The following is a 17400-nucleotide window of genomic DNA, read 5'->3' as shown; positions in this document are numbered from 1 at the left end:
ACGTCTATGATAGACGTAAGCGTTGGCAAGGTAACGTTAGATACACGAAGAGGAGCATGAGTGTAACATGGGTTAATGTTACAACCAAGACAGTCAAACGCAACCCTGGAGTAGGGATGTAACGATGTGGAAAATTTGATATCTCGATTATAGTGACCAAATTGTCACAGTAAACGATAATATCACGATATTTTTTCAAGCGCTGTAAAATGTCCAAAAAATAGATATATTGAAATAACTTCACTAAATCTTGTAACTTCCTTATCATACCAAAATGTTAACAGCCAAAATCTTATATTAAAATGAAACTTTTACATTAAAGGGGCATGGGATTGGCACAGCAACAGAAAATTTTATTTTAAATGACAAAATATGTAAACAAATTACAGGAACAAAGCTTATTTGTCTGGTGCATTTTAACAGTCAGCAAAATATGTAAACAATTTATATAGCACGAGAAGAAAAATATATATTAAACAAAACAATGCAAGAGTAGAACAAAAAAACATACAATATATAGAATAGATATCACAAATGTGCAGGAGAAACCAAAAAAACCCTAAGGGCAATGGTCATCATTACACAGAATAATTCACACATTAGAAGTGTGCATGTGAGTGAGAGGAGTCAGTGCCTGTATGAGAAAAGGAGTGCATGTTCTCGTGTGTGTGTGTGTCTGTGTGTGTGTGTGTGTGTGTGTGTGTGTGTGTGTGTTAGGTCAAGACTATGAGCAGTGAATTTAATTAACCTTATAAAACCGAGAGCCCCCATTAAGGCTCTCGGTCAAAGGTTAACACGGCAGCGTTTTATGTTGTTTCCTTGAGCTTATGTTGAGAAAGCATAACTGGCTGTCTATATCGATTCTAGCTCGCCATACAATAACCATAATCATAGTGATTCAATCATAGTTGATCTCAATTAGCATTACGTTATGTCAGTTTATATTCTGTCGGCTCCACTCAGTGTTTTCAGCTCCGTTTCGTTTTGAAACACTTAACGTTAGCAACATAGCTGCTAATACGGCTATTAGCTACTCAGCTAGTATTAGCTCCTAAGTGTCTTAAACGAAAACGGAAAACCTAGTCGCCGTTTAGGAGGACAGATACGGCTCAAATGTCCCGTATACATCCGAAGTGCCGCTGTCACCACCTTCCGCCATGTTTTCATTCTTTGTGTTTACACATGGTACGCATTCACGCAGCGCCTGCATTGCGAGACTTGAATGAGGCTATTACATATCCTGATTATCCACCGCGATAATGCAATTAATTTAAACATAAACGGTAATTCTTACCATGTAAAAGTTAACCGAAATTTACCGTAATATCGGTAATTGTTAAATCCCTACCCTGGAGTTTTAAAACTCAACCGGAGTCAGTGATGACTGATGAGTTTTAGAATAAGGTTACAGTGCTAACGTTAGATAGTAGTGTTAATGTTACTAGTAAGTGGAAACACACAAGGAAGATAACGTTAATGTTTCAGAGGCTACGCTACAGTAGGCTAACGTTAGCCATTAGCAACTGGATGCTGTTTTGTCATAATGTTATAGCTTATGTTACATTAAAGGCATTCTAAAAATACCTGTCCAGCAGAAACTCTGTGACCATCTCGTCCCTTTTTTGCTCAGGATAAAGCTGCATCAGTCTTCGCCATTGCTCGAAAGCAGAACGAGAGTGCAAGAGCAAGTTCTCTCTTAGTGTTGGCTTTTTCTGCAATATTCTTTCTTTTGCCAACTGATTCCCTGTTGGAGCGGCTGGAGGTGGAAGCAGTTGTCCGCATTTGTCTGCCATTGTTACTAAGGCTGTAGTCTCCTGGTCGACGATTCGATTATTTGGTCGCTATGCTCTCGCCCAACCAAATTCTCATTGGTCGAATGATCGCCGTGTTACTTTCATAAGGAGAAAAGTGCTACATCAACAGCTTTCCAGGATTAATCCATTATTTCCTGCGGCGGTTGGACAGGCTAAGTTACCTGTGAAAATGGGGGTGTTTTCAAAACACCCCCATTTTCTTTGGTTGACTACAGCCCTAATTGTTATGGACTAAAAGTTTATATCCAGAAGCATCCCTGTTACTAGCCTATTTGTTGTCTCACAGACTCACACTTCCTGGTCAGTGGGGGGGGGGGGGGGGCAACCATCAATGATTGGTCGGAGTTTTCTTAGAATCATACGAGAATGGTATAATTATGAGTTTTTATCTCTGGTGAAATTCACTTACATTTTAGTGCACCATCAGCTTATTAATAACATTTTAACCTAAACATAGAAAAGCGTAAAATTTCCAGAAAGGTAAGTGTTGCTTTAAGTGAGCTGTTCTCAGATAATGTGCAGGGTTTACATTCATACTGCATAGTGCAAAATGCCTCTTATTTCAGCTGAAATTTAATTATAATTTAGATGTTGTTTTATTTAACTTTAAAGTGAATTGCTGTCATTTTTGTTGGATAATCTGCAAGGTTCAATGCAAGGCTGAGGGGAATTCAAGAGGAGCTTGGCCTCCCACCACACAGCATTATCCAAGCTGTCCAGACTCGGTGGAATGCAACATTGCATATGTTGTAGAGGATGTATGAGCAGCGACGTGCACTGAATGTGCCATATTAACTGATTACTGCACAGTGGGATATAGGGCTCAAAAGGGTGACGTAGCGGAGGTGGAAAAACCGCGATGCATTGTGGGCTTTGCGGGCAATTGGAAAATTGTTTATGTTTCGCGACGCTATGCTTGTGTTCTGTTGTTGTTTTAGCATTTTAAAAGTAACTGTATCCTTTGAAAATGGCGCAGACTTGCTGTGTCATTAACTGCCAAAATCGTTCTTATGATCGCTACGGGAAGAAGAGCGATGGGCTGAAATAGAACTAGGGACAAATCTAACACAGCTGTGCAGTCAGGACTTTTAATCCAGTTTTTAAAAAAGAAAAAAAAAAGTGCACATCTTGATGTCACTAAAAACATTGTTTCTCAGTTGTCTCCACAGGAGTAAACTTGTCCTAAATTGTGATTAAGAAGTGAAAGTTAAAAATAATAAAGAAACTCTATGTTGTGCCCACCTATGTATGACGATGGAGAGTTATAGATTTATGGTGTGAAAATGCCCTAATTCTGAAATAAATAACCGAGAAGCCCATACATATTTACCACATAAATGCAGAATGAATTTCAGTCTTCAAAATATTTTTTGTTTGAAATAAATTGGTCCAGCAGACACCAAGATATGTTAGTCAAAACCTGAGCAAGCAAACAGGTAGCACCACAAGGAGGTGGGACACAGTGAGGCTTGTAAAATTTACATACCTCTGAAGTGACGACGGTCTTCTCTTTAAGGTGTAAAATTCGGAGGTCCTGCACCCACCCAAAGTTTGCTTGCCCATGAGCCCTTAAAGGTTTGGCATTCCTAAATTCGTCGCCGGTATAATAACTTATACCGTTGACGAGATAGAGGACAAGCTCAGCGTCAGTCAGCGGCGGCAGGGCTTTTAGATCCCGAGTCCAGTCTCCGTGCTCATACGGATCCACTCCACCTATTTTCTGGATTTTGTCAAGGTAGCGAGCCTTTGGAACAGGGTCCAGCTTGTCTTGGTACCATCCGACACACTTTTCCTTTGCCCGGTCCATTTAAATCTCTGGCTTCACGTCTCTCGCCCGGCGCAACGTAATCTAAACAAAACAATTTGCCCGTAAAAATGGTGCTGGTTACACACAATGCATTGCGAAGTCACGTGCCCTTTTGAATCTTGTAAGAGGAGAGGGCTCCGTCTTATCTCTTAATAAACTAAAGTTATATTATTTTGCGCGACGGACACTTCATGTAATAACATGACAATTTACTATTTATCGTGTTATACGGTGAAACGTTTCACCTTATAACGTGATGACTTCTATTGTTTACACAACGGCATGTCATTTCTGTCTTTACATGGTCGTGCTTTACAATCCTCCTCTGCTCTCTGTATCGCGCACGGCGGAGTTCGGCCCCGATGCGCACACACACACAGACACAGGTGAGCACACTAGAGCGCGGCTTGCAGCGCATTTTCCCGAGTCCAAGACATCTATAACCAAGCCCGGCCTGAACCCACAGCACGGCACTGTACACACAGTCTATGGAGCCGACCCTGTGTTGTGTTCAGGCGTTGTCACATAAATAACAAATTCCAGCACTTGAATAGGCCATTTATTCTTTATTCCACTAAATTAGACATCTTTGTTGGTCAGTCATTAAAACGGAAGCGAGTTTTACACGCATCACCCGGCAATTTAAATGTGCATACTTAATTTAATTAGGGCAAGCCACATTGCAAGCCCCACAATGTGAATATTGCACACGTGTGCATCACGATGGCGAGACATATCGTTCAGGCCTAGTTGGTGGTGTTTCCGCCCTTGCATGTAATTACGGTGCTGTATAAATTGCACGTCGCACTGTTAGTCTTTTTTGATGAAGTGAAGCCTTGCTTTCGACAGCTTCTGTCTCTCCCCCATTACGTCGTCTTTGTTGTTGAATGTGCTGCTGACTGACGAGCGTGACGTGCATCATCAACATAAAGATTTGGCATAATGAAAAGAATCAATAAGGGAATCGAAGTGGTTCTCAATTCCCATCCCTAGTTTTCATCATGTTCACATTCATACCACACGATGCAAAGTGTTTCCTACTTCAGCGGCATTTAAAATCCAACCTTGTTAAAGATTATGATTAAAGGCTTCAAAGGGCTCTCAATGCACACACTATTTTTTGGGAGGTTTTTTTTTGAGTGGTTTTTAGAGTAGTCGACTAGTCTTAATTAAAATCGTTTAGTCGACAGGGAAATTAGTCGCCAGGAACATCCCTGATTATGTCCACATCGTCCTCAGCCCTTCTGTTGAAACCTGACGCTTTTTTTTTCCTGGTTAAAGCTGAGGGGTGTACCACTTTTAACCTGGCTAGATTGCCATGGTAACTTATGTAGCAATTCTAACCTGTTTGGGATCAGTTTTTTTTCTGAGTTTTGACTTGAAATCTGCTAAAAGACACCTTTCATAGCTCCTTAGAGTAGCATCACATGTAGGCAAAATTCAATATAAGAGCGATACAGATTTTCAGCTTAGGGAATACACCATCAATGCACTTCATCCAGCTTGTGAAGCCCAATGTTACATAAATGCCCCTGAACGAGGTTGTGCAATTACAGTAGTGATCAATGATGCAAATGCAAAATCACAGGTAGCATACATTGATTGTTCACTGTATTATTAACCGGGATGACATTTACTCGCATATGAAATGCGGTATCATTTCTTCAAACCATACAATATTATCACCACTTTGAATTATGCCTTTATGCTTGGTCCTGATTGCTGAAATCCATTTTCCACTGCAGTTTATAGATTAGTCTATTGGGGTTGATCACAAAAATTTTCAATCATTAAATTAGTGCTGCACGATTTGATAAAAATGTGCGATTGCGATTTGAGTGGACAATATCGCTATTTGCGATTGCGATTTCAATATAATAATAATAGTAATAGGTGGTCACATGACCATACGTGCTGCACACACCAGGATAGCTTGTGGATGTGATGCCAACAAACTCCACACACTACAGGACAGGTAGTCATGTTCACAGGCACACACATTAACAAATCGCAAATCGCAGCCTTTTATGCGGTTATGTAATCGCACAGCCTGACATCGCGATTGCGATTAGATTAATCATGCAGCACTACATTAAATTCAGTACACTTTGATTGGTCCGAAAACTAAAGGGATTTCCATGTCTCCTTTATTACGGGATAGTATCAGACCTCAATGTAGTTCTTGAGTATCATATTTAAATCTGCTGCATCAAATTTGAATCTTTAAAGCTGCATGCGGAATGTGCAGCTGTCACATTCAAAATAAATGGAGAGGTTAAATAAATAGGTTATATCAATTTGTGAATTCATACAGTTCGTCATTTTCTTCAAGCATTCCTCTCTCACCTCAGTTGAAGCAATATTGTTGCTTTTTACTGTAATGCTTTCTTAATAATAGACTTGCAGCGATTAAAATTTTTTGACCACTTTACAGCACACAAGATATTGCAGTATTTTCTATCTTTCCTTTATTAGAGCATTTTAAGCAAGACACAACCAGCTTTTCAATAATCATCTCAAACAAACAAACAAAAACAGTGACACAGGTTAAGAAACATTTTCCTTTTTGCTCAAATATAACTTCAGGTACAGTATTAAAATAAATAAGTAAAAAAGGCATCCATACATAAAAACATAGATAAATAAAATAATAACTCTTGGTTTATAGCATTTGCAAGTAATTTCTTGAATAGACAAAAATTCCATACGACCGACATGGTGTAGGTCGCCTGTACGAAAGGATCTTCGGCACGTGGACACGCGCCTCGTCAATTTCAAGCGGCACAGTGCAGCAGTGAGAGCTCAGCAGTTAAGTTTAACACGGGCAATTAGCAACTTTCTCCTTCTCTCTTTTGATGTGTGTGCGTGAATGATTAAGGTGAGAAGCCATATTTGTAAGAATTGAGTGTAAAGCTATTTTTCCTTTTGTTTATTTCAGAACCACACACATACACACTTGTTGCGAACCTCCTGCATTGAAAATTAAAGTATTCTTTCAAACTTGATTCTCTGGCCGGAATCATTTACTCCACAGTTGTCCTACCCAAACCAGTGTGTCCCTGAGGTCCCCTTCCTCACATCGCCCAAGCTGTGAATTGCACACGTGCGTGTGTGTGAGCTGCTGATGTCACTGGATGTCAATCATGTGGCGCGGTGGGAATTTGACCAGCGTTTTAAATCAGCATATTTTAGACTGACTGGCCGGTCGCAGGTCATGGCTGATCACGTGAAAACCGGCCCGATTCCGAGCACTGCCGATTAATCAGTGCAAGTCTACTTAATAACCTTGAAAGACAGAAGTAGACATCATGCAGCTGATCAGTTTTTCATGGGAACACACTAGGGCTGGGGCGACGCAAATTATTTGCGTCGACGCGTCGGTTCAAACAAAAAAATGGCGGCGTGCAGCAGCAGCAGTGCTGTGCTACTGTGCTATGGCCAAATTAAGTGCTGGAATTTGTTATTTACGTGACAATGCCTGAATGCCTGCCGCTCCATTGACTGTGTGCACAGTGCTGTGCTTGCGGGTCCGGGCTGGGCTCGGTTATAATTGTTTCACTCGGGTTGTTTTTGGTCAGGAAAATGCAACCTGAACTGCGCTCTAGTGTGTGTGTGTGTGTGTGTGTGTGTGTGTGCGTGCGCACATGTTTGTGTGCGTTTGTGCGCACATCAGGGCAGATCAACGTCATGCGCGTTACAGAGAGCAGTGGAGAATTGTAAACGTGCGACCATGTAGAGACAGAAATGACATAAGATAAATAACATAAGGCTATTTAATTTATTTAATAAAAGGACAAGGTATAGACCTGTTCTATAGGAAAGGTAACCTTAAATGATGTTAATGTTAATAAGAAATGTTTTGGTATTCATATTGTTTAAATTGCCTCATTTATCAAATAATGGAAAAATAATCGACAAACGAAAAAATAATCGTTAAACTAATTGAAAAATTAATCATTAGATTAGTCGATTAATCGAAAAATTAATAGTTAGATTAATCAAAAAAATAATCACTAGATTAATCACTAGAAAAATCATTTGGGACAGCTCTAGAACACACGGAGAGCCTGAAGCAGAAAGTTAACAGAGACAGTTGATAACCACCTTTGTGGTACCTGTTATGTCTGACTGAGGCTTAAGGGTTTGTTAAGCCAGCTTAGGCAAAGAGAGCCTGACTCTGTTGAACTGGCTTCATAATACAGGCCTCTGGGGTAGGCAGTTTAATTTTGACTTGATTTGACAAAAAGTCCCTTAATAACCTTTTAGTATATTGTAATTAAAGTGGATTGGGAGAAAGCTAGACTTCAGCACCTCTTCTTGACTCTTTTTTTCAGGCTTAAAAAAATTTAGGATGAATCAGACAGTGCCTTTTCCAGATTTTCGCCTATCCCAGCTTTAAGTAGACATTAGGGCTGTCAAAATTGCTCAAAAATGACGTTTGAATATTCCTTCTAAAAATAAGTCATAGGTTCGAACCATTCGAATTTTTTTTTTTCCCCGCATTATGTCCATAAGAGGGCAAACTAATACAAGGAAACATACTTGTAAATGTATTAATACAAGGAAACATAACTACCTGTAGGTATTTTTATTTCAACATAAACGTCTTTGAAAACATTTACATACCTACACATTAAAACACATAAAACAATTATCTATAACATTACGTTATAAACGACCACGGACCTCTCGCTCGCCCCCCCTCTCTGACCCATGGCCACACTGCCCATGTTAACCGATTGTGTCATCCACACCGGCTGCGCCGCGCCGTGCAGCTCCGTTTCTGCGCCTGGTCTATTTTCTGCGCGAGCCGCAAGCGAATGTGTCAAGCCGGGGGGTGACGGAGACAACAGCTGGGAGCAGAACCTCTTGTCGACCAGCAGCACTTCCGCAGGCGGTGTGGCCCTGGCGTTTATGCAGTGCGTTCAGTGCAGCAGCCCAGGCCAACGCACACTCGCAAAGAGGACAGCTGCAGTGGTGGTTTTTTTCCTCCACAATCAAATATCAATTTTCACATTCGAAGGTCCATTCTGTTTTTTTCAAATTCGAATTTAGAATATTCGTTGACAGCCCTAGTAGACATACATTATTTTGTATGGTATTGTAAATACTGAGTAGTTCAACTATCTACATTTATAAGTGCTGATGTTTGTCCTCTTTTTTTTTTTTTTTTTTTTTTTAAATCCTTTTCTTCTACAGCGGCCTCTGGAGGAAGACACTCCCTCTGCCATATGTGAGCTCCTCCCTGCGTTGGAGCGACGGGATGGACTATCAGGAAGCAACAGTCTGTACCACATGAATCTGTCTGACCCGTTCACTCTGACTCTACTGTGTCCAAACAGTAGTGCTGAGTTGCCCAGTCAGTCCAGTCCCACACATTGTGTGGCAGTTGGCAGCAGGACAGCCAACAGCAAAAGAATTATTGACAGATCATCATCACCTTCATCAGGCCAGTCGACTAAGAAGGCTAGACTCAGGACTGCCGACAGGCAGCCACTGGCCCAGCACAATGCAGAGGAAAAACAGAAGGAGTCCAATAACGTCTCCCCCATTCTCCCGCAGCATAACAAGACCACAGTGTGTGTGTGCTGAAACACACACACAGACATTATCAACCTGCTGCCTCCCACTGTCAGCCTTGTCTCCAGTGGTGTTTCTGTTCCTTACGTTTGCAGTTGTCCTGCACTTTCTCACAGTTTAAACCAGCCTTGCTGTAGGGACTATGGAAAAGACTTGTCGTCTTGTTCAGCACTAGTACAATACTCATTTAAAGTTTATGGAGTGCTCACTTTTACATAACATTTTGTGTCTTTGTTTTAAAATTCTTTCCTAAAATGCTGATTAAATGTGTCTTACGCCACCTTTTTCTGGTAACAGTTGTATGAAATAAGTATGATTAATGATCCTTGTGTAAATATTATGTGTTTTGTAGTTGAGTATTGAGTCAAACCTTTCATTTAAAACAAATAGATATTTTTTTATACATTCTTTTATTGTTTGATGTTAAAACATGAACTTAAGCAGAGTTCCACCACAGTTTTCATATTGTTTTTACTCTCACCATATATCATTGTGTGCACACTCTGTGTTTAACCCTATTTATGTATTTTTATTCTCATTATTTTATTTGATCACTGGAGATTTGTCTTGAATATAAACTGAAGGTGCTGCTACAGTCACGAACCAGTAAGCTACTACATTGTGTATATTGATATATAAATATATGTGATAAGTGTTTGCAGCATTTTTTTTTCTTTGCGTATGCATTTGAAACAACCCATTGGCCCCTGTGAGGTTTCAAATAATAGAAACATTTAAGTTTCAATTGCACAATGCATCTTAAGGAATAGATCCCCTCTTAATCATATTGTATAATTGTAATTTGTAATGAAACCTTATGGTGGAGGGTTTTTTTTTTTTTTTTGGTGTCTTCACTTCCCCTGAGCCAGCTCCACCCATTCATACATCAGGTAGTTATTTTCTGTGTGTCCTGAAAAGTTGGTATGTCTGTCTCTAAAATGATGGATTTCTCCCTGTGTTTGTTACCTCCAGGTGGCTCTTAAACAAAGACTTCCTTTGGTTCTGGGGGATCTACAAAAAATCTGAGGTTTACAATCAATGTTCATGATTATTTTGTGTTGCCGGACTTCGACTGTGGCTGCACTTGATGTATAAGTGAATTTCATGTTGTCTATGTTTGACCACACGTCTGTGACAATAAGAAAAATGCTTAATCTCAGGCATGTTGCTCCCAATAGATGGCATTGTCTCGCATCACCAGTCTATCCTACCACCTTGTTTTATCTGTTTTGCTACAAGGCAATAGCAGTTTTTTCTGTTTTGTTGAGGTTGACTTAGAGGTTCCTTTAGCATTTTCCTTGTACAAGCCATTGTCCCTCCATGTTGCAGCTTCAGTTGTATGGTTACTAATGTATGCACAAGGTTCATTGGTGAGTAAATACACAATGCATGGACTTAGGAGAATATTTTGCACTATTATGGTGACCTTAATTTTGTTTAAGAAAAATATTATTTTTAATTTGAAAATGATTCAGCTAGGAAAGGATGACATCATTGGAGTCTAAAATGAAAACCGCAAATATAGGATATTTGAAGTAAAATAATCAAACTATTTTAATTTCAATTATGTAGAAGGGAATCCTCATTAATGTGAGTAGAGTTTGCAGAACATGGCTGTTAACCCTTTTGTTACTGACAAATGATTCAGATGAGAAATATTCATGAGAGAATAATGATCATTACAAATAAGAAACATTTCAGTCTTTGTAAAACCTTGTTACATGATGATGACATTTTATTGAGCTAAGTGCAATTTCTAACAGGAATTTGTAGCATCATGGATTGGTTCAAAACTATTGTACATAGTGATAATGTTGATGTTTGACTCGTTCCCTCTGCAAATACAGTCTGTTACTTTGCTCGGGATTCCCATACGCGTTTTCTATACTTTTTTGGAGATTTCTCAGAAGTCTTGGTATACTCATTTACTCTGCTGAATAATTACATCCTTGATTCAGATAGCTGTGCTAACAGCATAAAGTCCATGTGTACAGTGTAAATGTGAAAAACACTTATCTGGAAATGAACCTATTTAAATAAAAAACTCTCTTAAGTAAAGTCATAGCTGCTTTGCAAGTAAATAGTGACATACAGTGCCCTCCAAAAGTATTGGAACAGTGAGTCCAATTCATTTACTTTTGTTGTAGACTGAAAACATTTGGGTTTGACATCAAAAGATGAATATGAGACAAGAGATCAACATTTCAGCTTTTATTTCCAGTTATTTACATCTGGATCTGATACACAACTTAGAAGATAGCATTATTTGTAATGGAACACAAAATTTTTAGGTGAGCAAAAGTATTGGAACATATAAACTTAAAATAGATTAAAGTGAATGAGACTTAATATTTAGTTGCAAATCCTTTGCTTTCAATAACTGCATCAAGCCTGTGACCCATTGACATCACCAAACTTTTGCATTCTTCTTTTGTGATGCTTTTCCAGGCTTTCACCACAGCCTCTTTCAGTTGTTGTTTGTTTTGGGGGGGTTACTCTCTTCAGTCACCTCTTCAGCAGGTAAAATGCATGCTCTATTGGGTTTAAGTCTGGAGACTGACTTGGCCAGTCTAAAACCTTCCACTTCTTGCCCCTGATGAACTCCTTTGTTGTTTTGGCAGTGTGTTTTGGGTCGTTATCTTGCTGCATGATGAAGGATCTCCCAATCAATTTGGTTGCATCTTTCTTTAAATTAGCAGACAAAATGTTTCTGTAGACTTCTGAGTTCATTTTGCTGCTGCCATCATGTGTTACATCATCAATGAAGATGAAAGAGCCCGTCCCAGAAGAAGCTATGCAAGCCCAAGCCATGACATTACCTCCACTGTGTTTCACAGATGAGCTTGTATGTTTGGGATCATGAGCAGATCCTTTCTTTCTCCAAACTTTTGCCTTTCCATCACTTTGGAAAAAGTTAATCTTTGTCTCATCAGTCCATAAAACTTTTTCCCAGAATTTTTGAGGCTCATCTCTGTACCTTTTGGCAAATTCCAGCCTGGCCTTCCTATTCTTCTTGCTAATGAGTGGTTTGCATCATCTGGTGTAGCCTCTGTACTTTTGTTCATGAAGTCTTCTGCGAACAGTAGATTGTGATACCTTCACTCCTGCCCTCTGGAGGTTGTTGCTGATGTCACTAACAGTTGTTTTAGGGTCGTTCTTTACAGCTCTCACAATGTTTCTGTCATCAACTGCTGATGTTTTCCTTGGTCTACCTGTTCGACGTCTGTTGCTTAGTACACCAGTGGTTTCTTTCTTCTTCAGGACATTCCAAATGGTTGTACTGGCTATGGCCAATGTTTGTGCAATGGTTCTGATTGATTGTCCATCTTCTCTCAGATTCACAATTGCTTCTTTTTCACCCATAGACAGCTCTCTGGTTTTCATGTTGGTTCCACCTCTAAATGCAGTCTGCACAGGCAAAACCTATCGTACCCAATCTGAAACTGAGCTCAGACATTCAGTGCTATTTATTGTTTGAATAATCAATGTAATTGGGAGACACCTGGGCAACAAAACACACCTGTCAGTCACATGTTCCAATACTTTTGCTCTCATGAAAAATGGGTGGGTTCAAACAAAAGGTGCTATCTTCTAAGTTGTGTATCAGATCCAGATGTAAATACCTGGAAATAAAAGCTGAAATGTTGATCTCTTGTCCCATATTCATCTTTTGATGTCAAACCCAAATATTTTCAGTCTACAACAAAAATAAAGGAATTGGCCTCACTATTCCAATACTTTTGGAGGGCACTGTATTAGGGTTCAAGCCCAAAGGTCTAGAACCTTATTGTTTTTGTGCTAGTTTGTTATTTCTATTTGTTACCTTTCACCGTGACTCCAATTGCTGTGAGCTGAAACAAACTAGAACATGAAACTTGGTGCAGTAACTGGAAATGGTGCGCAAATGTTTCTCAAGCAATATGACCCAATTATGCTATGCTACATGTTGGCGCTATAATTTACCTCAGGTGGCACAGTGGTGCAGTAGTTAGCATTGTTGCTTCACAGCAAGAGGGTTGCTGGTTTGAACAAGAAATGGGGGAGCCCCTCTGCAGAGTTTGTATGTTCTCCCTGTGTCAGCATGGGTTTTCTCCTGATGCTCTGGCTTAATTGGCTGTAGGTGTGAATGGTTGTCTGTCTCTTATGTGTCAGCCCTATCGTAGTCTGGCGACCTGTTCAGGGGGTACCCCGCCTCCTGCCCGATGTTAGCTGGGCAGGCTCCAAATAAATAAGCAAAACTAGTAAAAAAAAAACAACAAAAAAAACATGGCAGCTTTCAGCACAAAAATGGCCATAACTCATTAACAAAATATTTAATTATGATAAATGCCAGTAAATGGGCTCAATAATAACGATTGCCCGATTGCCCGGGGCAAGTAAAACTCAATGTCGGGCATGTAAACTAACAACTCACTTGCCCGATGGGGCAAGTTGCTAAAAATAGTAAAAGTTAATAACTAATTGATAAAATAAATGTATTTTAAAACGTGCTCCTTTGGCTCTGCTGCAGCGGTCTCTCTGTCTGAAGTCACAGGCACACACTGTGTAACAATGTCCTGCCCACAGCCCCCATTGATTGGTTACATGGCACAAGTGAAGCCAATCAACACTGAAGCCTCTCTACAGTGCAGCATATAAGAGGAGAGGAGAGAGCTCTGTCTTACCTCTTCATAAACTAAAGTCATATTATTTTGCGCAACAGATGCTTCATATAATAACATAACAATATACTACTTATTGTGTTATGTCATCATGTCATTTCTGTCTCTACATGGTCACGCGTTAACAATTCTCCTCTGCTCTCTGTATCGCGCATGGTGGTGTTCCGCCACACACACAGGTGAGCACGCCAGAGCGGCTCGGGCCGCATTTTCCTGACCAAACCTGACCCCAAGTCCGGTGCAGTTTGTCAGCTGACAAAGTTTCCTAAATCTTGAGACACCTCATATGTAAGCTAGACAGACATTTCACCTGCTCATTACTGTGCACACATATACTGTATGTACTTGGTCCTAAAGAGCCCTTCTGGTGCCAGTAGATACATAGAAACATCCCAGCAGGCTGTGCTTTGCAAGCATACAAAAAAGTTTCACGCATGTGAAAATTATTTTTCATGCATGTGCTTCACCTCCGCTGCTACAACTCCATCCTAGGGGAAACACTGCTGTGTGCGTTGTGTGCAACAGGTGGATGTGATAGTCTACTGGTAGAGTAAAGAGGGAGCTAAGTAGCATTGAAGTACAGTAGAGCAGGGCAGAGAGATCAAAGCAAAATATATTAAACCCAGTGTTAATACAGCAGAACTGGAGAGAGGGGTGAAAAATAAATAGAGGTGGGCATGGCTCAAGTAGGGCGCAAAATTATAGACGGAGAACGACTGATAAAGATTGCCGCTGACATCGCTCAAAATGAGTATGAGCAATCGTAATGAAACTCACTGGAGACATCTGGAGTGGCGTCGTGAATATGCCTACCAAAAATTACACCAATCAACAAGGTGGTGCCACTGTAATTAAGGCCAATATTGGAAAGGCCATGCCTTGATTAATTTTGAGGTTATCAACACAAAACATGGTATACAGTGTTGGGATTCACAGGACCACAGATGGTTTATCATTTGGTAAAATCATCACTGGACAATTTAAAGGCTTTTTCCTCTGCATGCTCTTTGTCTTCAAACAAAGAGGGCTATGCGACACCCATCTCCACAGGAGATCTAACCTCACACCTCAGTGAGACTCAAGTCCCAAAACTTGATTGGACAAGACCTTTTACAGTGACATGTGACTCTGTGATGTCACAGGCATCTGTACAAGGTTTGCTCCCTTCAGATCTTTCTTTCTCTTCTTGCCCTGGAGCTTCAACAGCTCACACCGCTCTCCGGCTGGGCTTGGAACAGCCCAGAGGTCTAGACCCTGGCTCCATAGCCCAAACCACTAAAGAGAGAGCAATTGATCACAGACCCTGGCAAACACAAGGTTTGCAACTAGCTTTCCAGCAACAAGGAACTAAGTGAGTTAGCACCCAGCGTCTAACTCTGCAAGGACCCCAAGCGACCAGCTTCCTCGGATCAGAACCTTTGGAACAAAGGACACAAGACTGCAGCTGAAACCACACCTTCCCAGCCTTCTTCTGCCGGCTAACAAAGCAGCACACCACCAACTGACTTTTTCCCCCAACCATTCAAGGATCGGTAATGTAACAACTAGGCATAGCTTATCACAGCTTTACAGGCTAAGCAAGACTGTTTAACTTGTTGTATGTGATTTGATGCTGTTCATTGAGTTATTGTTGTGATTGTTGGCAGTTAGGTCATTGATTAGTTGGCTTCACCAAAGCTAAGTGTTTAGTTTGCTAATACTGTTCACAAACACATTCTTGCACACAACTAAACAATCTCTACACTAATCCAGACTGTTTGCAACACACGTCACATTGACATAGACTCATTAACAAACAGGCTTTCAACAGAGCTACACCCAAACAGGCATTTTAAAGTTCCCGCTTCTTTTCCTTTGTCTTTGTCCTGACCACACGGTCAGACAAACACCTCCCCGAAACTGAAGCAGCCTTGATTCGGCCATTTTGGTAGTTCTCTGTTGTCAGCCATTTTGCTTTGTAGGCCAAACGGCTCCTTGATCACCACACCCGCCTTTGTCTTTCTCTTCTTTCTGTCTCTCTCACACACACACATACACACCAAGCTTGTAGTTAGAATTTGTGTGTTTTGGTTTGCTTTGCTAATTTGTGAATAAATATAATTCTTTGGAATCATACCTGCTGACTGTTTAATGTTGCACAAAAGTGAATGAATAGTCAACATCTGCTGCATCAAGAACTCCGAAATCCTTCAGGCATTACTGTTAATTTTGGTTGTTGTCATTAATTTAATTATTAATCAAACTCCAAATTAATAGTTTAGTGTATTTTATGAGACTGATATCTTTAACTGGCTATCATTTTTCCCTTTACGGGAATGGTGCCCCATGAGGTGATTTAATGTTAATTAGGTCACATTATTTAACATAATTATTAATTATTAATAATAATTTTTAATTATTTCCGATAGCCAATTAAATCCCAACATATTTGATGCCTCTGCGTGAAGCCTAACATGTTGACCCCAACATTTATGGTGCCGCCGAGTGAGGTAAATATATGTTGACCCCAACATATTTGGTGCCCCGTAGCGAGGCATAGTACTGTTGACATTCATTCATATTTGTGCAATATTATTATCAGCATACATTTTTGTTTCACACCAAAAATCTTTGATTCCATTCTTAGACTACCCAAAAGTCTTTACATTCACCACTAGTCTGCTACAGCAGTAGACATTCAGCTGTACTTACAAACAAGTACATTGTGGTGAGAATTATTTTATTCACAAAGACAAAGCAATTTGAGAGATATTGTGTAACTGATCACTGCTATCTTAAGCCTCATAGTGTTACACTAGAGTTGCCATTGCTGCTAGCTTTTCAAGTTGACCTACCCTGTAGAAACTTGTAAGATTTTGGTTCAGCATTTGAATACCACGTATTCAATGCAGTCTGGTCAAGCTGTCAAACTTTGCAGTTGATTCTATTGTTCCTGTTTTCCTTTGAAATTCATCACAGCGTGCCACCGGCCCTGTGGCACAGAGAGTTTACGTGAGAACTGGCTGTTACTGCCAAGCATTTCAACCTAAGTAAAAGAATGAGCAAGAACCACAGTGTGCTAGCCCTGTGAAGTTTGTACCTCGCTGTTACGATCCAAGTTCCAGCTTGAGTTAACTTTAAGAAACAACTCTCTGATACTGCTATGCATTTTAGTTAGTGCATGTTGTTATCTTTGCAGGCAAATTTACTGTCATAAATTCCTGTCCCTAATCTTTGGTGCCTGTTTGTGTTGTAGCGACCCCTCCTCCACGCTACCCCCACACTGAAGGCCAGTACATTCTTTTGTTAGGCTAGTGTTCTCACAAGTTACACTCAAAGGTGTCTGCCAAGCAACACCACAGCCAATTTAACAGTTGACTTGTGCTAGGACAACCTGTTTTAGCCTTACCCTTCTTAAGACCTAACAATGGCGAACCCCTGTTTAGAACAGTTTATCTATTCCATCGCACAGAGCCTAAACTCTGGCTGTCCAGAACTCATCAGCAGATTAAGTCTCGGTGAATGCATTGAAGAGATAAACTCTCTACTCAGTGACAAC

At 40.2% G+C, this 17400-nt stretch overlaps 1 protein-coding gene across 2 annotated transcripts in view; it reads left to right on the top strand.

The window, feature by feature from the left end:
- The window catches only part of ppm1da (protein phosphatase, Mg2+/Mn2+ dependent, 1Da), a 34295-nt gene extending 23235 nt beyond the window's left edge, over positions 1–11060 (top strand). For both annotated transcript variants that reach the window (XM_033631925.2, XM_078166853.1), the window contains one exon: positions 8821–11060. In XM_033631925.2, the coding sequence (XP_033487816.1) occupies positions 8821–9213 (393 nt within the window). In that variant the 3' untranslated portion in view covers positions 9214–11060. The remainder of the gene's footprint in view (positions 1–8820) is intronic.
- Positions 11061–17400: the final 6340 nt, after the last annotated feature.

This window comes from Epinephelus lanceolatus, chromosome 4, assembly GCF_041903045.1.
Source record: "Epinephelus lanceolatus isolate andai-2023 chromosome 4, ASM4190304v1, whole genome shotgun sequence".
NCBI classification, from domain to species: Eukaryota; Metazoa; Chordata; class Actinopteri; order Perciformes; family Serranidae; genus Epinephelus; species Epinephelus lanceolatus.
Note: the sequence above shows the minus strand (reverse complement) of the source record. Positions and strands in the feature narration are given on the sequence as shown.